The sequence below is a fragment of the Rattus norvegicus genome, chromosome 9, assembly GCF_036323735.1.
Source record: "Rattus norvegicus strain BN/NHsdMcwi chromosome 9, GRCr8, whole genome shotgun sequence".
In the NCBI taxonomy this organism is placed as follows: Eukaryota; Metazoa; Chordata; class Mammalia; order Rodentia; family Muridae; genus Rattus; species Rattus norvegicus.
Genome location: NC_086027.1, coordinates 103,477,769 through 103,505,461, shown reverse-complemented (window position 1 = coordinate 103,505,461; position 27,693 = coordinate 103,477,769). Strand labels below are relative to the sequence as shown.

General features: G+C 37.3%; 1 protein-coding gene across 1 annotated transcript in view; it reads left to right on the top strand.

Annotated features, from left to right (window-relative positions):
* St8sia4 (ST8 alpha-N-acetyl-neuraminide alpha-2,8-sialyltransferase 4) overlaps window positions 1-27,693 on the top strand; it is a 94,530-nt gene that overhangs the window by 26,547 nt on the left and 40,290 nt on the right. The window contains exon 4 of the mRNA NM_053914.2: window positions 24,557-24,850. Within this exon, the coding sequence (NP_446366.2) occupies window positions 24,557-24,850 (294 nt within the window). The remainder of the gene's footprint in view (window positions 1-24,556; window positions 24,851-27,693) is intronic.

Genomic DNA, 27,693 nt, shown 5'->3' with positions numbered 1-27,693 from the left:
TCACTTTCCAACCATGTGTTTCCTACATTCAGAAAGATAAAGTGAGCGATGGAAGTTATTTTGGGGTTTTCATAAAAATTTCCTAGTAAATAAGAGATCTGAATTTAAATAATACATTTAAACATTTCTGTTCAAACAATATGTTCAAATAATAATTTGAGTAGTGAATTGAACTTAATAAATAAAGCCTTAAAGTGATTTAAAATTTTCTAAATTTAAAAACAACTGATGTGAACACAAAAACAATTGCTAACTGCATGCTGACACACGCTTTCTGTAGGTTCTGAGTGATAAGTATAGATTTCCACTTTTTGCGAATTTATTCCTTACTACCTTTCTTTATCCAATCTACCTTTTTCTTATCTTTACCCTAAGTCACTTTCTTTTTATTTACTCACTTTTCTTTAGTAGCCCCTGCCCACACCTCATGCCATGACACTCTTTCTGATGTTACCTACCCAATGGCACAGTAAGGCAGAGTTCACTTTAAAAAAACAAACAAACAAACAAAAAAACAAAAACCAGCTTGAAGATGTAACAAAACGCTTGACCTTAAATTGTAGTTCAGAGCTCCAGGAACAACTGGAGGCTTGTTACCCATGTGCAGTCTCAGAACCAGAGCCAGACTGCTGAGTTAGCATGTGTGTATTACTGTTTTCGTGTGGTTCTTGAGACTGACTCACAGCATACTGTTCCCAAGCTGGAACATCTCATCAGATCTAGTTTCTCTGACCTGGGTATTGAGGATTTGGTAGTAAGACGGGTACACTGAATCATACTAGAGGATCGAGTAGATCACTAGGATAAAAGTAAACCTGATCAAATTTAGCTTGGACTAAATCGGTTTACATACAATTTATACAATACCGAGTTTCAAAATTAGTCAGAGAGGGTCTCGGTATTGTATATTATCCTCCATAATATTCACCAAAAGAGTGATGAGTTCTAAAGTCAAGTATAAAGATGAATGTGAAAGTAGTATATAGATATATATCATTTTTACAAAGTTATTATAGTTCTTTTAGGTCTATGTGTGTTTTGCCTGCATTTGTATTTATGCACCTCTGCCTGTAGTGTCCTTGAAGGCCAGAAGAGGGCTTCAGATACCACAGACTTGGGTTTCAGTGCGCTGTGAGCGGCCCCAGGAGAGCTGAGAATCAAGCATGTGCCTCCTGAATGAGCATCCAGTTGTGTTCTTATCCCTTGAGCTCTCTCTCCACCCCATGTATATAATTAAACTGCAAGAACCGTGCCCAACAATGATGGCAAAGGGAAGCTCAGTGACTACATGTGTATTCTTATTGTCCAATATAAACCGCAGACACGTTAGCCAAGTTTATCAAACGTGTATAAAGTTGACCCTGAAATGCAAATCTGAGTGAGACTGAAAAAGAAATGAAGAATGTTATCTGAGAGGAGACATGAATGATGCTTCAGTGGAGACGAATCAATAGAATATGAACGTGTAAGTGTAGATTTAAATGGCTAAAGGGATATGTGTCCTGGGTAATCTGAAGAAGCATGGTAACGATGATCTTTCTTTCTAAGAAGGGGGATGATTCACAAGTTTTGATTTTCCACTGGTGGATAATGTATGACAATTTCAAATCACACTATTGCCCTTCCTTCACTGCATGCTACTGTTTATAGAGAAAAAATAGACTGCTATGTAGGAAATACAGAACAAAATTTCCTTGTAATTGCAAAGAATCTCTTTAATTCTTTCACGCATGTGCACACCTCTCTTAATGGCAAATAGGAAAGAGCGAAGTGTGCAACCCAGAGGTGGCCCCAGAAAATGACAAGGATATGTATAAATTCTAGCAACAACTTGCATTTTAGAGATGATGGTGTCTCACACAATTTTTACACACACACACACACACACACACACACACGCGCGTGCGCGCGTGCACACACACACACATTATTTTTGGCTTAATATAATTTTCATAATCTTTTTGCTCAATGGAATTGTACAGCTTCAAAATAATTATCTCAGGTTTTATCTACTGAGTTTAATTATAAAATTTGTGCTTTATGTGTGAATCAGAATTTAATTTTATTATGACCAACCATTTTACATTTTAACATTGGTCAAAAAGAAGTCTACTGTGCATTGCTGTGTGGTATGAAATGGTTAATCTTTGTAATTATGTCAGTCCTAAGAGAAAATGATTTTCAACAAGAAATAGTAATGAAAATGGAAAATACGAACACTATTTAAAACATGCTTAATAATTTCTAAAAACAAAGATTACATACACATATATTAGTAGTGATTTTAAAAATTAATATATGTAGTAAAAGATTCACTATTATTCATATCTCAGGAAAACACATTCAGATATGTAAATAGATAGAATTTTCCCAAAATCAAGTTAATAATGTCTTCTAAGAACCATAAAATTATTCATATTTGACACTTTTAGTTATATAGATTCCATTCTGTTTGAGCAGAAAAGAATTGTTACAGTGTATGAAAAGGAATTAAGAAATCACTGGACATGACTGTTGTTCCACATGTAGAGAAAAAATTATGAAGTAGAAGAACCAAGAATACCAATGTTTTCCAGGGCCAAGAGATATCATGTGAACTTGGGGTTACTTTTCTTTTGGTTCATGATGAAGATTACATGAAAAAAGTTGCAAATTTAGAAGTAGATGCTGAAGAAAAATTATGTGATACTAATTACTTACATGACCTTTTGAAATATCCCAAGAAAAATCCATGTAGTTCCTTGGAATTTGGGTTTAATTTTTTTATTATATTTGTAATTGCTGTTAACACAAAGGAGTAGAATCAGAATGCTAGAAATAAGCATATATAAATGGAAAGACAACACTATTAAAGTGGTTTATAAAAGAGCCCTTCAATAAGGGTGACTAGAGGAAGCAAGTTTGAATTTTAGGTCAGAGTTGAGAAGAACAAAGAAAACTGAGCTTGACAGCATGATTCACCATGGCACAAAATTTCTTCTTGGACACAAAGTACTACCAAATGCCCAGTTTACTAGTTCTTTCATAGCTTTAAAAATATGGTTTTGGTTTTTATTTAAAGCTAAAAGATTCACCTATTATACATGGATACTATATTTAAAAGTTTTGATCCAAATTCAAACAAAAATTTTCAGTACATATTAGCTTTGGATTTTTAAATAAGTTTCTGCCAAAGCATGAAAAGTTATGCAGAAGTAGATTTATTGACAGAAATAAATCTCTACTTTCAAAGAGATCAGAATCTAGGGCAAGGGCAGAATCTCATGAAGTAATCATATGTAAGTTGTTGTGTAAAACAGTACTCACAGGACACAGCACAGATAAAGTAGAGAAAGAGGACAGGTGTATTTAAGGGGGCTATGTCTGAGTTGAATTGTGAAGAACAGCTGATAAAGAAAAAAGGGACAACAAGCAGAATGATGCAGTCTTTGTCAATATCCATGGACAGGAAGAGTGGTTTTAGTGTGTGTCCATGCAAGAGTATGTTGATTAATGAGACCTCTTAAGACCAATAAAAGATGGCAGGACTAGAAATACAGAGCAAAAAGCCCTACGAAGATTAACCTTTATTTTGTAGATGCTCTGGGAAGACATTCATCAAAACAATTGTAGGAGAAAATGTGGAGGTCATGAAGATGTTTGAGCCAATAACTCAATTCACTTAAAGGAAATACAATTGATTCGGGCTGAGAATGAATTATCATATGGTAATCATTGGTATTGGGATAGCAAATTGATTTGATTTCTCTCAAATTTAAGAATATTTGCATATATGCAAGGGGATGTTTTCAGGATTGGATCCTTGCATAAGCATAGACACTTACATATTCCATAACACCTTTTAGATATCGCCTGAAGGTATTTCTAGTAAATTAGCAGAGCATAGCACTTGACTGTGATGCATCGTTTATAACATCATGAGGATATCAAATGGCTTGCAGAGTTTAGAAAATTTTGGCTTTGTTTTTGAGGGTTGTTCAAAAGCCAATGATGAAAACAGGTACCAAGATGAGGGAAGGACAGAGGGACAGATTTGGGGAGAGAAAATAAGAAAAATATAATTGGCAGGAGGAGTATGAAACTAAGGAAAGGTTAGATGATTTTATGACAAATATTAAATATAGGTTGTTCATGGGGAATTTGAATGTGTACTACATGAGCCTTAAGGTACACTACACACAGGTCAATCTTGTACACTTCTTCACAGAACCAAAAGTTTAGGGCTTCCTTGTATATAGTATATTGACCAAAGAACAACATAGCCATCTTTCTAATCAAATCCCAACAGTATTTTTGACTAAAACACAGACTAAAAATGCTTGGAACTTTAAGTGGTAAAGATAAGTCAGGATTGCTCTACATTGAGAAACATTAATTGTGTGCTTACTATGAAAGTAAGGACATTTCTAAATTATATATATATATTGGTGACACCATGATGGACAGAAGGAAGAATACTACTTTTATGTCTGATACTTTCAATGGCAGCAGTAATTCCACAAAGTGTGGACTGAAACTATAAAACTTTATTTTTAATCAATGAAACCCGAAGTTAAAACCACCAAGGTGATATGTATATGGTTGAATAGATTTTTTTTTTCTGTTGTGGTATGTGTTCTAACCATAAGACTTGTCTTTCTGTTAAGTTCTTACTGTGAACAAAAGATACATTTAAATATGTTAAAAACGAGTGACCAGGAAACCCATGGACTTTAAGTGTCTTAACATCTTAATCAAAATTAGACAACAATTTAAGTCAAGTACTTGTGTATTACCTCTCTGATTTAACATGGATTCAGATATTTTCAAATAATTATAAGGAAAATAAATTGTGTCTGCTAATTCTGTCTGTGTTTAGGAGTCTAATGAAGGCTTCCAGTACAATATATCATAAAGTGATTATTCAGCATGGGCGTTCAATAAGCAGATCGTATCCTTTGCATTACTTCTGATTATTACACAGTACATTTGTGTTGTGGTCATCCTACGTGCCCACAGGAGATTCCAGTATTTATAATTAGCTGTCCCATTGTACTATGCTGGACAACCACTAGCAGGAAATAACAGTTGAAAGGATAGTCATTTGAGAACAAAGAACTCTGGATTCTACCTTTGGCACAGTAGTTAAATGTAGTGTAACCATGAACAAACGAGACAATGCACGTTGGGATTCATTTTCTTGACTCAACTAATGAGGAAGTTGAACTCAATGGCCTTCTGAACTCATTTCTGACTCTTAAACCCTGTGACTATAGTTTCTATGATTCACGGATATCTTTGGAACAAGGCCTGTGGGCTTACATTGTTTAGAAATTTTGCCTTCTTGTTACCACCATTTTTAGCCAATTTTCCCCCTGTCAGTGAAGTTGTGGAAACAACACATATTGCTACAGTCCCTAATCTGGTTTTTGTTTCTGTTGGCTCAGAAATGTCGCCTTCCTTCTGATGAATGCCTGACAGCTGCCTAAGATGTAAAATCAGGATATGATCACATCTGTTTAGATCGGGAAAAACAATCCCAGTATTCAATGATTCTTAGAGATGTGATGTCAATGTGATGAGATCAGGTTCTAGGGAGTTCATAAATTATATGAGAGGTGTAAAGAAAACCCAGTAACTACAAGAATTACCTGAAGAAAGAGAAGTAGTTGCACAGCCTCATCACTCAGGGTAGCTTTAGGGAAAAGACCCTGGCTGACACTTTTCTTGGGGGTACAACCTGGTTCCTGTATCTGCTACTTTACCGACAACCATTAAAATTCCTGGAAGTATAAAACATAGTTGTGAAATACCACTTGACTCATCTATTACTAGAAATGTAAAAATATGAAATAACAGTCAGCAAAATGTCAGATAATTCAAAGTAATTACCTTGAAGAGGACTGACAAGGATCATGTTTTTGAGAAAAATTCTGATTATTAGAATGTTTTCAGTGTTTTATGGTCTCGTGTGTGTGTCTGTGTGTGTGTTTGTCTGTGTGTGTGTGTGTGTGTGTGTGTGTGTGCGCGCGCGCACACACACATGTGCCTGTAAAGTAAATAGATTAGCCTGTGTGCACTGAATATGAATCCAGTTCTTTAAGAATGTAAAAATACTAACTGTAATTGACAAAGTTCATTTTAAACTATGAACACTGTACATAAAGGTATAAAGGGTAAGAAGGACTGCATTTACATAGGAGTTTCCACACAAAGAGATTGAGCACTGCTTTTCTGCTATGACTTATTTTCTATTTAAATATGTCTACATGACAGTGGTAGAGGTATACACATATGTGTCTGCCCACAGACATCAGAGGCCTTGGGTCCTTCTGAGACTGGAATTACAAGTGCTTGTGAGCCACTTAGCATGGATGCTGGGAACTGAACTTGGGTTCCTGCCAAGAATAGCAAAGTTCTTAACTGCTGAGCCATCTATCCAGCCCAAAGAACTGCTTTTTAATTAAGTATTGGATTTTTGAGATTTCATGAACCATAGTTTTATGTATTCATTCCTGGACTATAGCCCTCTTGTGGATACTGTATTGATTGTTTGTGTTTGTTTTTGTAAGGTAGAATATATTATTTAAGTACAGAAAACCATTTCCAATTTTAAGTTGGGAGATAAGTTTGGGGTTCAAAGTGTTTGATCTAGGCCATAGTTTAAGCCCCACTTTCCAAGGTTTGCAAATCAATGGGACATCTTTTTGCATTAATAAAACATGATCACTAATTGTTCATCAAATATGTGATTTTAAGAGCTCATTAATTCATACATGTACCATCTGGTACAAGGTAGCAACTGATTCCTTTATGTTTAGTGATTTACATAAATGATCAGACAAACAACGAAGTCATGAGTCAAACCATGGATAGCTCATAAAAGATTGCAGTTAAATTTTGCACAAAGATTCACAAATGGAATCATAGTATGATACCTATTCAAGATTAAAATGTAAGCAATTATTCCATTACTTTGTCACGTTTACACAGCTAGTGTTTTATTCACTCAATGAGCTGTTAAAAATATCCCTGACTACCCAGCTTTAGGAGGCTTTTTGAGTATTGCAGGTATAAAAACAAAGATGCATGTTATTTGGAGTTTCAATCTTATAGGAGGAGTCATATATGTAAAGAGAAATAACATAGCAGTAATACCCTGACAGCTTTAATTGAAATAGAATAGGACCTAATTCAAAACAAGACAGAGCAATCCCTTATAAAAAGGAGATTTCTGTATATGATCGTGATTCTGGTAGGGAATGCAAAAGGAACAGAACTTCAAAACAGCACATTTCCTCATCTACTTGCTTTCATTTTATAATTAATATTAATTTTACAAATCAACAGTGTCCCTTGCTAGCTGTGCTTTATACATGCCATGTTAATGGAATATTGTGCAGGAACATAACTGTTTTTAAAAATCATTTTTAGTTTTGATTACTAATCATTAACATCATGAAACTGATATAATTTTAAGTTTGTGAATACATCCTTTGATATTTTTTATTTTCTTAGATTCCTCAGATTCAATTTTTTTATATGTAGTTAGGAATATGTCCGTATTTGGAATGCTTAATTTGGTACCCATTATATTGAAGCTGTTTCTCGTTTCTTTAATTATCTGCTAAGATATCCAAGTCTTGGGCAATTGTTTTTAATGTAATAGATTTTTACCATAGCTCAATATTGTATGTTTATATGTGAAGTTTGGCACAGCAGAGTTCTTTATTGAGTAAATGAGTATTTGGAGTTTTGCCTTTAAAAAGCACACTTTTGTTTAAAATGTGAATTGTAACCTTTATTGTCCTTAGCAATGAACCAAGGTTATTGGGCAGAGAGATAACTCAAATCTTGAGAGATAGTCAAGGAGACTTAATCTTTGCCTAGTTGGGAATTGTTATATTTGAATAGTGTTTGTATGAGTGTCATATGCTGGTTGATTGGTTTTCAAGGTGGGGATATACAGAGGTTGGGCTCTGTTAAGTTTGATAGGTCTCTGCGGTGTTACTTCTGCTCCTGTGACATATACTGACCCAAAGCAACTTGAGAAAAACTGAGATCACTTCAGCTTGCAAGCTATAGTCTATCACTGATGGAAGTCAAGGAAGGAACTCCAGGCAGAGCCCATGAAACCCAGAACCTGGAGACAGGAGGTGGAGCAGAGCGCCTGAAGGAACACGGTTAAGTGGCTTGGTCTTCATTGTTTGATCAGTCCACTTTCTTGTAAACCTCAGGACCACCTGCTCATCTATGGCACGACCCACAGTGGCCTGGGCACTGCCACATCAATCACTAAACAAAAACAAAGTCCTATAGATCTGCCTGCAGTCTAATCTGACAGTCATTTTTTCAACTGGATTCTGTCTCCCACAGAACTCTAGTTTTTGTCAGGTTGACAAAAACACTAACCAGGACAGATGATTTCTGCCCTAGTTTTCCTCTGTATCTCCTGCCTACCATACCTTCATATACTTCTTCTCCAGATTCATACAATCTCTGGAAATGATGGAGTATCTAGAGGATGTAGTTTTAATTAAAGGAGATTTCATCTATGCAATTGTGGATGTCATAAAATTTTATGGGTTAAAATTTTTGGTAATATGGCTCTTTTGAGGTTCCCCATGTTCCTTTAACCTTCCATCCATGTTCCCATAAGAAACCCCACTAAGCTCCTTGGTTTCCCATGGAAGACAGTGGAATTATTGATTCAAGCCTATCACTGGTGGTTTTTCTGGAATAAATAGAAATTTGTCCATAGATCTTCTGAAAACATTGCTCATATGCGATGTCTATAGAGAGTCCAATAGCTGATGATATCACAGGGATGTGAATAAGTGTTGAAGAGATCACAGGATGAGGCAGAAAGTCAAAGCAACCAAAGGACGAGGCTTGATGTTTTACTAAATGTCCAGTTTCCCTGGAATTAACTAGTTTCTTCAAAAAGCAGCAAAAAGCACATATTTTAACTGCCACAATTTAATAAAATGGAAATCCTGAATATTAGAATCACTCTAAAAGCCGTAACTTATTTTCTACTTATCATCACACCTAGACAGTGCTTGGTAATCCTTACATGTCAACTCTTCTTAAGAATGTACTTTGATTTAGAGGGTTTTTTCACCTCAGATTCACTTGTTTTGTTTTGAGGGGAAGCCTTGAACAGTTCTTCACACTCTTGAGTTTCCTTGACTGGCTTTAAGTGATCCTGCACACACCTATAGAATCAACTTCTTAGCTACAATAGGTACATTGGTGTGACAGGCCATAGTTTTTGTTTTAACTTAACCAATTCCAGATGTAAGGTTCTTTTTAAACTATCATGGTCTACATTAATCTCACGTCTGAGACCATTAGAAACTACTTTTCAGACTAAAGTGGACTCATCCCTTCACTGTGCACAGTACAGGCTTGCACTGTGAAAATAACACGAAGCCTGAAGCCCAGGCTGGAGACATAGCTTTGTGCTGGACAGCACTTGTTTCTCTTCTAGAGGACTTGAGTTCAAGTCACAGCACACATATCAGGTAGCTGACAGCCATTTGTAGCTGCAGTCCCCATAATTCTGAGCTTCGTGGCCTCTGTGGTCCCCTGCACTTATCTGTATATACACACATGCAGACATATACATCTACATGGGATTTAAAGAAATAAAATAATCATAAAATCTTGAAGAGGTTGTTCATAGAGTGCGAAGAATTGCTGCAGGTTTACACACTGAAATTCTAGGGCCCCAGCCATGTGGTAGCATTTTGGTCATTCTCAACACGGGGTCAAGGATATGTCTTTTTCTTAGATAGTGAGTCTATGGAAAGTTAGCCATTTTATAAGAGCTACATTAACATCTGGGTGAAATAGGCATTTCAACATCTGGATGGGAATAAAAATAGTGCTTCTAAAAATTCAAGAGAAGTGTTTGTGGGTTGCTCAATGAATATGTCCACGTACAAAATACATCGGACGATGGTCATCATTCTGTTTTGTTTACCTAATTCATTAAATATATTTTTTCTACACAACTTGCTATACTGGTCCTTTTCACATGTAAATAAATGTATAGTACCTGAGAATAGGCCAAGAAATGAGCGCAATCAGGTTTTCCTGAATCATCATAAATTCTAAAACAGGTATTAATGCTTACTTTTTAAAATGCATGGGACATTTTATTTTCATGTTAACAGATAATGTACGCACGGATACGCACAGAGGGATATAAATTGTACCTCACATGGAGCAAGCTAACGGCATTAGAATATCAGACATGAAAGTGCATATGCAGAGAAAACCCTGGGAAATATGAGGTCTGTGATGAAATCCATCGTTAGAGTCTTGGCTGCAGCCACTGACAATTTGAGTTAGGAGAACTGCATGATCAAATGTGCATTTCACTAGCTGGACGCTGCCGCCAAGTCAGAAGTCTTAATACAGAGAGTTCTTTCGAGCCAGGACTTGGAATATAATTTTAAAATGGAGAATTATAAATAATGTATTGTACATTGCTATCTACTCCCGCCATCTCTCCCACTACTGCAATTACTGTATTAGGACACACGTACAGTAATTAAAATGATTACACAAAATTTTCATAAGGTCTGGGAAGGGAAAACTGTCGTTTTTCTATTCTAGTCTACTGTATTCATCCGTCTCCAGACTTGTTCATTCATGACCCCAGATTAATTCATGAACTAACAATGGATCTAGCTTAGTTAACGAAATTAATTAGAAATGAATTGCAATAATAGTTCAAAGAAATGCAAGGGTGCCTCATCCTAGAAAATATCAGTAGGACTAAAGGAGACAGAATGAATTTAGGGAATTTATTTTTCCTGCAAGGTATTTTCAGATGTTTGTGAGGGATGAAAGAGAAGGAGCAAAACCATTTATGGGGAGGGATCAAGGCCTTTCAGTCCTGTTTACAACGGTTTAAAGTGTCTAAGCAACACGCTGAGGGAATAAATACGATGTAATGGATACGAAGTTCTTGTGACATTAGAAATAGAAATGCCCTTACCTCCACACTCATGATCTCATATTTTCTTGGAGGTTTAGATAGTATGAGAATATCTGAATATTCTAAGGATTACGCTGTCTTCCTGGGACCCATTGTTAAATAAATCACAGAGAGCATTTTCTATTGTACGTTCAACACACACACACACACACACACACACACACACACACACACGCGCGCGCGCACACACACACACACACGCATGCACGCACACACACACACACACATTGAGACATGCATACACATACATACAGAGGAAAAGGTATGTTTTAAAAAATAACAGATTATACAACATTTTTCGGTTTCAAAGTTTTCTTAAATGCGCCACTTAAATGTCAAAGCAGTGCGATTTTGACAGGTTTTACACTATATTCGCCCAAAGCCAAAGATTTTGGAGATACACTTCCTACAAGCTTTCTACTGACCTCATGGAACACAGTATATTAACACACAACTGCAAAGGATATATTATAAGATTTTTGGTATGGGTAATTAGAGTAGCAACAGAAATAGCCCACAAATGTTCTTTTTCTCTTTTTAGCATAGGGAATATTTTTAATGTCATAAATTTCATGCTGAATCCGACCTCAGTCCTATGAAGGAATAGTGACTTCTCAGCTGCTGTGCTCAATGGAGGACTTCAGGCCTCAGACACTGACGGACAGAGTATACAGTAACACTTCCGGAAAATCCACTGCCCGTTTCCAGACCCCGGAATGAGATCCATCACTCATGACCCGAAAAGTTCCAAACCAGTATAATTTTGGTTTTTATCATGTAAAAAGTATCAAGGTTGTACACCTATACATGAATGCCACACATTATTTTTAAAGTAAATATATGCAGGCATAAATGAATATTATAGAGTATGATATGATGGCGATATGTAATAGAAGCCTGAATGAAATGCCTAGGCCTTTGTACTGTTTTAAACATTGCAGTGTCAGGGAGTAAGGTGACCTTTTTTTTTTTATTATTATTATTAACTTGAGTATTTCTTATATACATTTCGAGTGTTATTCCCTTTCCCGGTTTCCGGGCAAACATCCCCCTCCCCCCTCCCCTTCATTATGGGTGTTCCCCTCCCCACCCTCCCCCCATTGTCCCCCTCCCCCCAACAGTCTAGTTCTCTGGGGGTTCAGTCTTAGCAGGACCCAGGGCTTCCCCTTCCACTGGTGCTCTTACTAGGATATTCATTGCTACCTATGAGGTCAGAGTCCAGGGTCAGTCCATGTATAGTCTTTAGGTAGTGGCTTAGTCCCTGGAAGCTCTGGTTGCTTGACATTGTTGTACATATGGGGTCTCGAGCCCCTTCAAGCTCTTCCAATTCTTTCTCTGATTCCTTCAACGGGGGTCCTATTCTCAGTTCAGTGGTTTGCGGCTGGTATTCGCCTCTGTATTTGCTGTATTCTGGCTGTGTCTCTCAGGAGCGATCTACATCCGGCTCCTGTCGGTCTGCACTTCTTTGCTTCATCCATCTTGTCTAATTGGGTGGCTGTATATGTATGGGCCACATGTGGGGCAGGCTCTGAATGGGTGTTCCTTCTGTGTCTGTTTTAATCTTTGCCTCTCTCTTCCCTGCCAAGGGTATTCTTGTTCCCCTTTTAAAGAAGGAGTGAACCATTCACATTTTGATCATCTGTCTTGAGTTTCATTTGTTCAGTAAGGTGACCTTAAGTGGACTAGTTTACATATCTGCAGGAGCCCCAGAGTTTGAGAATCTGCCTAAAGTTCATATGCAACATTCTACTCTAAACTCGTCATGACCTTTTCCCCAAGTATAATTTATTTATTTCTTATTATTATTGTTTAAACAACTCTGGGATTTCATCTGACACTGGTCAGAATGGCTAATATAAAAATCTCAAGCGACAGCAGATGCTGGCAAGGATGTGGAGCAAGGGGAACACTCCTCCATGGCTGGTGGGAGTGCAAACTTGTACCATCACTTTGGAAATCCATTTGGTGGTTTCTCAGAAAACTGGGAATAGGTCTACGTCAAGACCCAGCTATACCATTCCTAGGCATATACTCAAAAGATGCCCCACCATTTCATAAAGACACTTGCTCAACTTTAATGGCAAAGCCAGTGAACTATTAGAATTTTCTTTTATACCCTTTTAAAAAAAGAAACAAGATGAACATTTTAGTTAAAAAAGGATGAGTTTTAGCAGATATATTTGGTTTTAAGAATATATGTAATTTATGAAAACACGATATTTATAATTGAAGTAAAATAAGGCCTCAGTATATGTCCATGTTCATGTTTGTGAAAAGACAGCAACAAAAGAAAATCAGTCATGATCATTTTTATGGATCTATGATAAATGGTGAAATAAATGGGTCATCCTTAGCATATGTGACATTCACATTGCATAGTGATAGGTTTCTACAATGACGATGGGGAGTACAACATTTCCGATGTAAAAACTGAGCATGTATTTCTCTCTATGTGTTTATCTATTTATTTCAAAATCGTAAACATGTTTGAGTATGCAGTACTTACATAGCTCTGTGACTCTCCCCTGCAAGGTAAGTGATCAAAGGCCAGTCAAATACTCTGTGTGTCTCGGGTGACTCCTCTGTGAAGTGTGTGTAGTGATGATAGTGTTTATTACTTTGTTGGGTTGGTGAGAAGATTTAATGTTTATAGTTCTGTGCACTTGTCTTTGTGTTCTGAGTGTATCTGATTCTTTTGTTAGCATTCATGGATTCCAAATGTTTCCATCTACTTAATCAAATGTGAGTGTGTGTATGTATACGCATGCTTGTGTGTGTGTGTGTGTGTATGTGTGTGTGTGTGTAAGTTTATATGAAAATCAGAGTACACACTCAGATGCCCTTCTAGAAACACCATCACTATTCATTGGCGTCAGGTGCACTGATTTAGTTAGATTGGTTGGCGTGTAAGCTCCGGGGATTCTACATTTTTGCCTCAATATATGTGTGCTATTATTTGGTATTTTTATGATATTTGGGAGTTTGAAACTCAGATTCTCATACTTCCAAGGCAAGCACCTGCACTACCTCTCCATCTTACCAGATTGGTCCCCTTATTACTAGTATGTGTTATAACTTGAATTCGTAGTCATGAAAGATACAAAGATAAGATTAGATATAATCTGAGGGATATATAGTCTAAAGGTAGAAACTTACATAACCCACAGTGTAATAACAGTGAGAGAGAAAAAGAGATAGAGAAAGGTATACATATGTTCATGCAAATAAACACACACACACACACACTACAGGAATAGAATGAATGGGGAGAAAAGGAGGGAGGAAGAGAGGAAGGAAGAGAGACAGAGAGGGAAAGGGAGAGGGAAAGTAGGGAGAGGGAGAGAGAGAGAGAGAGAGAGAGAGAGAGAGAGAGAGAGAGAGAGAGAGACTGATTGAGACTCTGTTACCATTGTCTCAAATAAAAGCAAGCAAAGAAGAAAGGAAGAAGACATCTGCCCTGGATTGTTCTTGTTAATTTACTTAGTCTAGGATTTGAGACTTACTTCAGAAAGTCCCCTCTTTCCAGTAAATTCTCAAGCCTAACAAGTAGTTTGGCATTTATAAAGAACTCCGAGATAAACTCTGGAACACACGTAATGCAAATCTCACTTATTTGAAGGCTTGTGAATGAGAATGCTCACAAGTAGCAAATGTAGACAGATGAGAAGAGTCGATTACAAAATCACTAAAGTTATAATGAGCAAAAGTCTAGGCGAGATGGACCTCAGATGATTCAGCGGGGAATGAAAGGGGAGGTACCAAGGAGAGTTAACAGAGCTCTATCTGGGGCAGGGAGAGTAAGAAGAGAGAAGACTCTAAGAAGCCTATTGGATGCTCCCATAGATGGGGGCAACAGAGGCGATAGTTACAGTCTAGGGAAACAGGCTGATAAGAGGAAAGAACACTCAACAGATAGTGCTTTCCTGTGTACCAGCTCATGAAGGGTTTCCGGGGCTACACAAGAGGAGTTCAGAAGCTGACTGGACCTCAAGTTTCTTAGAGGTGGAGGTTTTTCTCACCCTGCTAGTTGAAGGGCTTGGCTGGATCACAGCTCACTTAAAACGTAAGACTGACCCTGGGCTCCAACTGCATACTTAGCAATGAATAGCCTAGTAAGAGCACCAGTGGAAGGGGAAGCCCTTGGTCCTGCCAAGATTGAACCCCCAGTGAACGTGATTGTTGGGGGGAGGGCAGTAATGGGGGGAGGATGGGGAGGGGAACACTCATATAGAAGAGGAGGGGGAGGGGTTAGGGGGATGTCGGCCCAGAAACCAGGAAAGGGAATGACAATCGAAATGTAAATAAGAAATACCCAAGTTAATAAAGATGAAAAAAAATAACTAAATAAAACTGCAAGAGTGCATACTGACAACAAGGATGCCGGACACAATCTGTAGAAAATGGCCCTGACTATTAATGTAAGCTAAGTAGTGAGTTACTGAACGTTTGGTCTCTGGAACTGCTTGAAGGCTGGCTGACCAGTCTTGTTATCTTGGGATAAAATACACTTGCATGCATGGTGTCAACTGGGAAACGAGAACGAGGTGGTTAGTTTAATTCTTTAGATGGCTCTGTGACCAAAGTGATATAAAGAGATGTTCCTGATTGCAGCTTTAAACAATAAGAGGAAGCTTTGACGACACTGAGATTTCCAAAGTCTAGGAGTGCTCTGACAAGAACACTTGAGGATACCATTGAGCACTGAACTGATGTGTGGCGGTTACAGCATTTTTACCATCCTTCTGAGAGAGCACTCTCCTTCTGAGTTATTCAGAGATGGTTTCTAGCTGTTTCCCCCAAACAGGAAAAGTGAGAGTAGAAGGAGAAAATAAAACAAAAACAAAAACTGAAACAAAACAGCAAAACCATTCTCAGAGAACACAGACCTCCGAGGAAGAGAGCTTTACTAAGGAACGCTTTCTTTCTAGTCCATGCTTTCTAGGAATACCATTGTAACACTCTGGTATTCGATTATTACAGATTTTCTTGCAGTCATTGTGCTCATAACTACTGATGAGTGAGAGAAGACTATTTCCTGAGTTCAGACCATGCCACTCTCAGGCAATGAGTCCAAGGGAGTGAGCCAGACAATCAGCACCTATACCAGGAGACCTGACGTCTGTTAGCATTTCCTTACATTGCTGATACACACGGAGAAATTGGAAATTACCCTTCATCTCCAATACTGCTTACTACACAATCTTCCGTTGCTAAATGACCTGCTGTTAGATTTCATTTGAAGAGCATAATCTTTGCCAATCACTCTCCATGTTGTGTCTCTCCTCCCCCTTTCTATTTACTTCTATGTTTCAATCTCCCCCAATCCCATTGGTTTTTTATTCTTTCAATCTTTCTTCAAAAAACAAATGAAAACAAATGGTAATTGAATTAGCCATACCACTCAAAATTAAAGAGGCCCTCAAAGAGAAATCTGATGAAAATGAAGCTTGACTTTGATTAAAACTGTGGATGTGCAATGAAACATTTTATAATGACTACCTGATCTCCCAGATCTTGTCTGTTAAAAATGCTAATGTAAGCAGTCCCATTTTGACCTTATCTGAAATCTTGGAATAGACTGTCTTACTTAAGTGCTTTCCTTGAAGTCCTAGAAGAAGTATACATTTAATATTATACACATATCACTACGTACATCTTACAGAATATTTTGGCATTTTTATTATTGGTTATCTAATAAATAGATGCATTACAATGTTAATTATCCTTTCATCATTACATTGCATGCACTTTAAAAATAATATCCATGTTTTTAATACGATAAACTTTTGCAAGAGAGGAATAGAATCTCAAATATTTATTATAAATGTTTTTAAGTTAATCTCTATAAATAAGATTTCCTTATCCCTCTCACCAAAGAAAGCCAACCTGCATTGTGAAATCTCCTGATTTTGGGGAAAAGTATAACAGAGGGTTAGGAAAAATAGACCTCAGTTTTGGTCAACACTTAGTGAAGTCAGCAATGTGATGAAAATCTCAGCCATTCTCACCATCAGGTGCAAAGGAACTTGTTATGGAGTTCTTTCTCTTGCTTTGGTGTTTCCCCTTGCACAGAGCAGAATAGTAAGAAAGTAAGTTTAAATACGTGCCTGTCCTATAGGCAAGCCATGGCATTTGGACAGATTTTCATTCATTCATTTTTATATCAGTAGAAATATATAATGACAGTGTCTTTATTAGGTTATTAATCGAGAATCACAACACGCTATGCACAAAGCCAATAGAAAGGTGTCTGGAACATGATAAGGCCACCATAAATAGATTTTTATCAGTTATTTTATTTAATTACATTTCAAATGTTGTCCCCCTTCCTGTTTTCCCTTCCACAAACATCCCATCCCATCTGCCCTCCCCTGTCTCTATGAGGGGGTCCTCCCCCACCCATCTATCTAGTCCTGCCTCACTGCCTTAGCATACCCCTAGCTGGGGCATCAACCTTGACAGGGCTTCCCCTCCCACTGATGCCCAACAAGGCCATCGCTGCTGCATATGCAGCTGGAGCTGTGGATCCCTCCATGTGTAACCTTTGGTTGTTGGTTTACTCCCTGGGAGCTCTGGGGTAGGGTCTGGTTGGTTGATATTGTTGTTCTTCCTATGGGGTTGCAAACCCTTTCAGCTCCTTCAGTCCTTCACCTAACTCCTCCATTGTGTCCCTGTGCTCAGTCCTGCGAGCATCTGCATGTGTACTGGTCATATAATCGCACTAAAATGCTGTCTGCATTCACAAGTTAGCATGTCTCAATGTGACAGCTCTACTTTCCTAATTATATAAATTTCAAATGTATAGTTATATTTTTAAGTATAGTTCAGCACGAGAACAAACTTTTAAACGTCTATTATTGCTTAATGAACCACTCTAATTATAATACGTGTATACATCATATAATAGATGAGGAGCATATCGTTTCACAGATTGTTTTTTTCCTATACTGTACTTCTACAAAGAGAGGAAATTTTTAAAAAAAGAACCGTTAAAATCTTGGAGTCTTAAAGTAAAACACCTGCATTTGCCCCAGGTTGGAATTGTACTGTGGTGACACTGAGGAAGGAAGAATGAAGTGGCTTCCTGATAATCCTTCAAGTTAATGGCAGACCTGGAGATATCAGATGACATTTAGTGTTTTGTTTTATTTCAGTGCAGTGTGTCCATTGGTTCCTCTGCACACTCCCATGTGGCTGTCCCCTCCGGTCTGTCAAATGAAACTACTCTCCACCATCCTTGTGATTTCCTGCACTTCTGAATCCCCATTTTTGTTTGACTGAAGTATTGAAAGGACAGTCTAATATGTTTCTTAGTGTGCAGAACTTTGATGGTAGAAGGAGTTTGTATTTTCACTCCGGGACTTCTCGGGACATTGGAGACCATTCTTTTCAACGCTCTCTTCAGGAATGTAAAGAATACCTGAATTTCTGAAAATGGTCCTGTCCGTCTTCATCATCACCATTCTTTTCATGAAGTGTCACGTTTGTCTTCATTTCTACCCAGTTGAGAGTTACTCAATTGTAGTATTAATCGTTACCTTCACAGTGGTAGATAGCTCTGTGTGTTTGTATGTTTGTGTATCCCCAACCGTACTTAAAAATACACATATTCAAAGTGAGTTTTCAGGTTTTATTTTTAACTACACCTTGTTCAGGTAAAACAGTACCTGCCTGTAAGCAGATATGTGATTTAAACATAAAAAGTCTTCTTAGGTGGTCATTTGAAATTTTACTAAAGCATGAAAAGAATTTTTTTTCAAAATTTTTGAGCCATTGATTTAACTGGCTTTAAGTCTATTCAGACACTCCTATGATCAATGCAGGAAGTACAGACAGACTGACAGAGAATATATTCCAGTTACATAACCAATATGGAGAGGGTAAATGTAATGTATAACATAAGACAGGTAGAAGAATTTCTCTGACACTCTGCTTGACACTTCAAGCTACGTAGAAGGTTCCAGACAGGCTCATGTGCTTCCTTTGAGGGAAAGAGTAGAGAAGTTCCACTGGTTCCACAAATGGTAACACTAGTTTGGGCTGAGATATTAGTGTTAATTAAAGAAAGTTAGGTTGCTTTAGCAACAAAAGATAAAAGAAATATGTCTAGCAGCTTCTTTGAATGTTAACTGCAGGAGTGGAAAAATACTATCTACTACACACTCAATGCTGTTTCTTTAAATCGAGTGGATTTTGTAAAGTATTTCACTAATACCCACTAATTACACAGAGCACCCTCCTTTACCTAAATGTCTTCAGTGATTAATTCTGTACATAATATAAACTTGAAAATATAACCACTGGAGTGAGTAAATAAATGACTAAATGAACGGCCCATATTCTGCTGAGAGTATTGTTAATATCTAACCAGCATCTATCCATAGATATTGATAATTTCAGCTATATTTAGGATCTATCATATCCAGGATCATCAAAACAACTAGGGAGGCATTTTGAACAAAGTGATGACTTTGAATACTGAGCTCTCGATGAATGGATAAATGACAGATATCCTAGTTAGTTAGATTGTAGAAATAGAATATAAGGGAAATGCTGAGACTGACCAATCTGCAATGTGCTTTAATGTTAAGGAAATCCGTGATCCTTCAGAATTCAAACAGGCAGCAAGCATAGCTTTCTTAATGGATTATGTGATAGATTATACCTCCTTGAAAAATGGAAACATTTTCAGTCAACATGAGGTATCTAGAAAAACAATCATATAAGTGCGAGATCACAGAAAAAAAGACAAATTCTTAAAGCTGGAGTCATCCTCACTCCTTCAAATGCCATAAGAATAATTTAGAATTGGCCCCAAGAGAACTTAGGAATTAAAAGTTAGTTTACCAAGGCATAATTTTTCGGTATATATCTGCTATAATTTTTTACTTGTCAAGAATAAGTGGGAAGTAAAAAAATCGATTTGATTAAAGACAAAGGAGCTCACAGCTATTAGCTTCTCATACGTGCACAGTAGTTTGACTGAAAAGAACAGCACCGAAAGAGAGAGTTTGGTTTTGAAATTGGCCAACGTTAAGGACGTTTAGGAACAGTCTGAGTAACCTCACACAGCTGCTCATAAACTTTTGAGTCACCTGCTCAATTCTGAAAGCTCCAGTTTCAGGGAAGATATTTAGAAAGAAGGAAACTTTTTACTGAGAAAATAGTTATACTCTTTATCAGCAAACGAGCTGCTCACCAACTTGAAATGCTGCCAAGAAACACTGCTGGTTCGTTATGATCGCTTATTTAACTTTTCTATGAGTGTGTCACATGCCGCTAATTCTATAGCTAGATATCTGGTTTATCCACATAGTCCTTTGTCTGTTCCATGTAAACTTGTTTCTATTCTTCATTTCCAGGGGAATAAAAGCATGCTACTCACTCTCAGAAGAGTGACAAATTGGCCTTTCCCAAGCCAACACAAGCTACATTATTATGATATATCTTTCTGTCTCATTTTCAGAACATTTACTGTCATTCTTCTTGAAGTCTGATGGGACAATACTCATGTTGTCAAAATACCATGTGTGAAATTATCATTTATTCTGCCATCTTTAGTTATTCTTTGTTGTTTTATTTTTGACATTTTGATAAAATGTCATCATTCTTTCTTTCCTTTCCACCATCCAAATCCTCCTATACACCTCTCCTTGCCTTTCATGCCATTACTACCTCAGTCTATTAATTTTCATTACATCTATATATGTAAGTATGCATATATTCCTAGATATAACATGCTAAGTCTGTATCATGCTACTCTTAATGTCTGCTTTCAGAGCTGACCGTTGGGAATTGGAATAAGATTGGTGTGCTCTTTTCTAGAGATGATGATAACCCCGCTGTCTGCATTCCTATAGTTCTTTATGTGGAAGAGGCTGCTTCCATCCACTTTAGCATTTCTATTGCTATTTTCCTTGTTCAGCTCATGTTTATGCAGTCATGCAGGTGAGAACTCACGAGTGTATCTGTTGACATTGCTAGGAGACACAATGTCCTTTAAGTCAGCATTATCTTTTTCCTCTGAGATCAATCCTCTTCTCAAACAAACAAACAAACAAACAACTAAACAAACAAAAACAACATAGGATTCTTCTTTTTTTCAAAGTAGAAAGTGTTTTCAGTTAGTACCAGCTCTAATTGTTGAATTTCTTTTTAACACTTCTATTTTTTTAAGTTTCTAATCCATCTTAGTTTTTTTTTTGGGGGGGGGAATTTAGAACAAGAGATTTTGATCTTCCTGACCCTCTCTCCACTCTTCTCAGATATGCTTTCTCTTCAGTGGCCACCCAGCCTTGTGCCCTTTCCCCATCTATCAATTTCATTTTGCGCAACTCAGATATTCTTGGGTATGTGGTCTTCCACTGAATGGTGGTAGACTTACCAAGTGCAATATGCTTAAAGGAGCTGTTACTTGTTCTCTAAGAAGCTATCCATTGACAATAGCTTCTGGGTAGGAATTTATTCTAACTGTCTCTCTCCCTTCTGAGACTTTGTCTGGGGTGAGCTTTCACAGGGTTTGTTCATGCTCTTCTAACTGCTGAGTTCAGAGTGCTGCTGCCCCACTGTGTCAGAAGGACAATATTTGCTTTTATTCATCCATCATCTCTAGGTCTTATCACCTTTTCTTTTCTTCTTCTGCCTTGATCCTGATTACTAGAAGGAGGAGATGTGATACAAATGTTGCATTTAGGACTGAGCGCACCACAGTCCCTTATTCTGGGCATCTTGTCCAGTTGTGGATCTCTGGGGTAATAACAATCTACTTCAAAGAGTTGCTTCTCCGATGAGAGTTGAGAGATGCATTAATCTATGTACCCATAGAGTAATATGTTATAATGGTTAGATTGTACAAGTTGGCCCATTTATCGCACACATGCCAAGACAGTCATGTATGTAAACCATTTTTAACTTATGTTAAAATAGTGGATGTTGGGGGGATATCAGATGGGATGAGGGAATTATAACCTACAAGGCAATATAAACATAGAGTAAATCATTAGTTTTTTCCTAATTGATGATTTAACAGTTTAGATCTTTTACTCTCTTCAGCCCAATTGGTTCTGATTATATTTATATTATTAATATTTGTGAAAAATATGCTCCTTACAATGAGAAAGCATGTGCTTTGATTTTGTGGATTTTTCCCATTTCTTTATATTTTTTAGCAGTGACACAAGTACGTTGTCATTTCTCATGACAAGATCATGTCGGTTTTATTCTTAATGTATATTCTTTGATGTTACATGAGGTAGTAACTATAATAACGATATTTAGGATAACCCTTCCCCTATAGAACCCAAATACATATTATAACCAGGTTGATTAAGATTAGCTTATTTTTTTCATATTGGTGTGATGCCAACGTTAGAACTTCAGACACTTCTGTGGACATTTGATATCTCAGCTTTTGAGTGGTCTGGGCAGAAGGATCTGGAGTGGTTAGCCTCTGCGATAGAGATGCTAAAAGCTCAAGTGTATATATCAGTGTTTACGGACAATGTGCGGGTTGAGCTTCTGCGGAGTCAGTTAATCCAAAGGAATAGCAATTAGATGCTCAGTACCCCGAGGACGCCATTCTAGGGTGTTCATTTCAGAGTGGTTCACATTAGGATATATCAGAAAATATATTTTCTGTTCCTTTGTACGCCATCCTGAAGATGTCTGCTCACCTGAGTTCCAATAGATTTTCAGTACTATACTATTCCTACTGTCCTTGTTATCAGGGAAATGGTTTCTATTTGTTCTCAACTAGTGACACGGAGTTGGAAAACCTAAAATTTCTATTATCTGATATAGTGTGCAAAATACATTAAAACATAAACTTAAATCTCTACTATGCAAATAAAAACTTAATGTTTTCCTTTGCCCGTTTTTAATTGGGTATGTTATTTATTTACATTTCAAATGTTATCTCCTTTCCTGGTTTCCCCTCCAGAAACCCCCTATCTCATCCTCCCTCCCCCTGCTTCTATGAGGGTGTTCCCCCACCCACCCACCCACTCCTGCCTCCCTGCCCTGGCATTCCCCTACACTGGAGCATTGAGCCTCCCCAAGTCCAAGGGCCTCTCCTCCCATTGATGTCCAACAAGGCCCATCTTCTGCTACCTATACAGCTGGAGCCATGGGTCCCTCCATGTGTACTCTTTGGTTGGTGGTTTAGTCCCTGGGAGCTCTTGGGGGGGGGGGTCTGGTTGGTTGATATTGTCATTCCTTTGCCCTCTTAATAGATAATGCTGGATAATAAAGATTTTACTTAATAATATGATGATGTGGAAAAGATTTATTATTATAGTTGTTAGATATCTATGAAATAAATATATATTAAGAGATATATGGCAGGATATACAAGATGATATTTTTACAATAATACACATACTTTCTTCTTTAATTAAAGTGTAAGTTTGAAAATTTCATTAATGCCACAAAATACATGGAAAGAAATATCAAGAATTTCCCAAAACTAATGAGCTCCAATACCCAATACTCATTCTTTTGTGAGATTGATAAGGAGGGGGAAACTGTATTTTATGTTTGTGTAGGTTTGTTTTCCTGAATGCATAGAGTGAATAAATTTGAAAGACCTTTTTCTTGTATAGATAGGTAAGTGTTGTTTGAAGAACATCTAAGTTTTCATTTGCAAACTAATTAAAACATACATTCAAGCAAGCTAAAATAGGCATGTTTAAAGATATCTACATGATTAATATGAGTTAATAGAGTATCACAAATCAGCAATGCTATATTCTATATTCAAGAAGTTTTCCAAAGTTATTTGTCAATACACAGATAAGATCATATTGCATGAATAACATTAGGTGTAGGATGTTTTTATAGCATCATTTATCATCCTATAGTAAAAATCAGAAACACAGATTCTATGCCTTTTCTCCATATGCACACAGGGATGCAGATGGCCCTGGGATGCAGGAGTCTACAGGATAGCATTCATAGAATAGCAAGGATATTTTTCCTACACACCTTAAAGTCTCTGATCAATTCCATTTTCTCATTTTGTTCAATGTATAGGCTTATCAAAGGCAACTGTAAATCTATGTGTGGACAGTACTGCAAAAATATCCTCCTTTATCTCGGAGTAATAAAACATCAAACTTATTCAGGAATGTCAAGGAATATTGAAAAAACTCAAATCTGGCAAACAGACAAGACAGATTTGACCAGCAAGTACATTGCGTTTTCTTTACTATACAGCAGACGGTTAAGATTTCCTGCTGCATAACTAGAAAGCCTTTGCAGATTCATCGTTATAAATTCACTTATTATGAACTGCTTATGTATGGGTTTGTGAAGATACACAAAAATAACAGTTTGGATGATTGGAGCCCTACTGGGAGTTAATGTCTTTATTGAAAGTAAATATTTCTAACGTTTCATCTACTTACTCTGTACATGTCAATTTATGAGGCAGATTAATTGGGGAGATTTGGTTTTGTCTTTCTGATGCCTATTGATAAAACCCTGCTGGTTCCCAATTCTCCTCATATGTGTCGTTTTATGGGTGGATTTTCACATTTATTTTCCATGTTTCCATTAATCTTTCCTTAGGTGTAATCTAGCTCCCGTGGTGGAGTTCGCTGCGGATGTGGGGACTAAGTCAGATTTCATTACCATGAATCCATCAGTTGTGCAAAGAGCATTCGGAGGCTTTCGGAATGAGAGTGACAGAGAAAAATTTGTGCACAGACTCTCCATGCTGAATGACAGCGTCCTTTGGATTCCTGCCTTCATGGTCAAAGGAGGAGAGAAGCACGTGGAATGGGTTAATGCATTAATCCTTAAGAATAAACTGAAAGTGAGGACTGCCTATCCATCACTGAGACTCATTCATGCGGTCAGAGGGTAAGTGGCTGGAAAGGACCAGTCTGTCCTTGACACAATAGAATGCGTAATTAAAGAGCATCTCTCAGGAAAGGGACACCAATAAATCCTCCGAAATAAACATGTTTTCATCACAAGGCTTTCTATATTTTCAAATACACGTTTTATGTTACTCAGTCTTTCTGCTCAACCACTTTGGAAAAGCAAGTTGGTCAATTTGACATTTATACCTGCTCATGAACAGACTACTGATTTTGTTTTTTTTTTTTTTTCCTGCAACAAAAGGTAATAAGACTGCACAGTAAAATTGATGACTTTAGAGTGACAGGCTGCAACAGAAATTCTAAGCGTCTAGGCAGAAATGTGACGGACACGCAAGCACTAGCCTTGTTTAACAAGCAATTAGGGACCATCTGTAGCTAAGAGTCCAATGAGTAGGTGAGGTAAAACTCAGGGCACCGTTCCCCTTTTAATAAGAAAAATTTCATAATTAAAATTATATAAGGAATAATCAATGCTTAAGTATGAAAAATGGCAATGGAGCCAAGGGTAATTATGAACACAGTGTTTTAAATAGGTAGATCAAAGATAGATATTTCTGTAGGCTTATGAATGTGCTTTAATCATCACAGACTGTAAACACAAAAAACTATGCGGGGGACTTGATGGTGAGCGCATGGGCATATGACATTCCAATGACCTTGTAGCAGAACACATTGGTAGGGATATGTAATTTCCTCCTCGTGTTCACAAGGCTGCAAAGGGAGGCTTGTTATTAGACTAGACTTAGAATAAATCTAGGTTGGAATAACAAATTGTAATCATTAATAAAAGAAGAGATGGGATAAAACTGGAGAAAAGACAGACTGGAGTGATAAGTAATTGGAGAATTAGAGGGAGGGGAAGGGAACCAGAGAAGGAGATGGAGGAGAAGCCTGGGAGGCAGGGAAAGAAGAGAGAGGGAGGGGGAAGGAGGGAGAGGTAAAGAGGGAGCACAGGAGAGAGGAGATGAGCACTCACAGAGCCCAGTGTGAGCACTGACGCCCAGGCTGCAAGGCAAGTTGGAGACGGCTTGGGAGGGAGACAGTTTTGTTCTGTATCAAGTGCAGTGACATTTCTGACTTTGAGATGACACATTCTTCAATTTAACAAATAATTTAATTTACTCATAGAAAAACAAAGACGTAGGGTGGACATGGTGGATATGGAAAACAACAAGAACCCTAAGTTTAGGATAACAAATAAATAAGTTGACAGAATATCTAAAGGAAGAAAAAAAACGATCCAAGTCCAGAGTTAAAAATAGCCTTCTTTGTAGAATAGAAACCACGTTCAAGTGGGTTTTGTTTTCTTTTGTTTTGTTCAGTTTTGTTTCTTTACTCTAACATTCCCCTGCACAGGTTTACCAGTTCTTGTTTAAAACTCAAGAGTTTCATACACTGTTCTCTTCTGTTCACAATGTCATGATTGGATCACGTTATCCAAGTCACGACTGTATTCACTGAGAAGTGTACATACATATATGATAAAAGCATACATACATATATATATATGCTATATATGCACTTAGATTGTAACTAAGGTAACATTTACTTCTAAATGTGTAAATATTCTTTGGTTTAAACAGTTGACCCAAAAGAATGGCATATGGTCAATCATGGGTAGAATAAAAATATACCGTGTTATAAACCCATATCATCATAGAGATCTCCTTCTAAGTTTAGATACATATTCTCCAGTGATAAATGAGTAGGGCTAAAAAGCATATACTCAACTCCCTTATTAGAGAAAGAATAAAGCAAATTTAATAAAACCACTAAACTAAAATACAATCACTAAAGTCTGACTAATGTTTTTAACCCAGTACCGAAAAAGCAGATTATGAAAGAGGAGTCACAGTTGACGTTACTAGCCAGTTACGGACACATGTACTTAAAGATACCAATGAAAGCATTCACAGAGTCTTTTGGGTATTGTTTTGTTTTCTTTGTGTCGGAAACCATCTGCTACCTCCGACGCTGACCTCTCGGTTATAACTATGTCACATGTCATTGTTATTTACTTTAGTCACATAATGGCTTGGAAAATTAATTTCATAAGTAGTTAAGCTCTGTAATCCAAAGGACTTCAAGGTAAAACTCATAAAGACAATATATGACATGTTAAATTGCGATTACCATGTCTTATGTGGCTGACTAGTGGGCTTCTTGATGTACTAGAAGGTGTGTCACTGTGCTCTTAATCATATAACAACATGTCTCCCTGTGAGGTAAAGAGATGGACTCCTGAAAGGTGGCAAGCATATAAACTAGTGCTGGGGTATCCAATCCCCTATTAAATAGGACGGAAACTTATACTCGTGGTTTGTCAAAAGCAAATTCATTTCTGGAATTATAAAACTATTATTACTGGTAGTTAATCATTTCGACATATTTTTATGAAGCTAGAACCCAGGAAAAGAAGAGTAAACCATAAACACTGACAAGGCAGAAATAAAAATCATTGATAAAAGACCATGCCATCTTGGATTAACAAGATCAAACTCCAAAACACTTTTTCAGCCTTACTGAGCATGAAGCCTATTTACTGAGCCTATTTCTGAGCATGAAGTCCTACTGGCTTGGTAATCTGAAAAACCCATGATTAAAAGCTTTAAAAAAATAGTTTCAGATCCTCTGTTGCTTATTGGGGTTGAACTATTAGTGAAAGGTTAAGGGACCAGAGCACACATTTTTAGAACATGACTAGGACTCTGACGTGTGAAGGCTTTTCTACGTGCTGTTGTTTAGCATAAAAATGTGTACACAGAGGTAGACATCAAGATTCCAGAAGATATGGATAACTTGGAAATCATCTCACAGTCA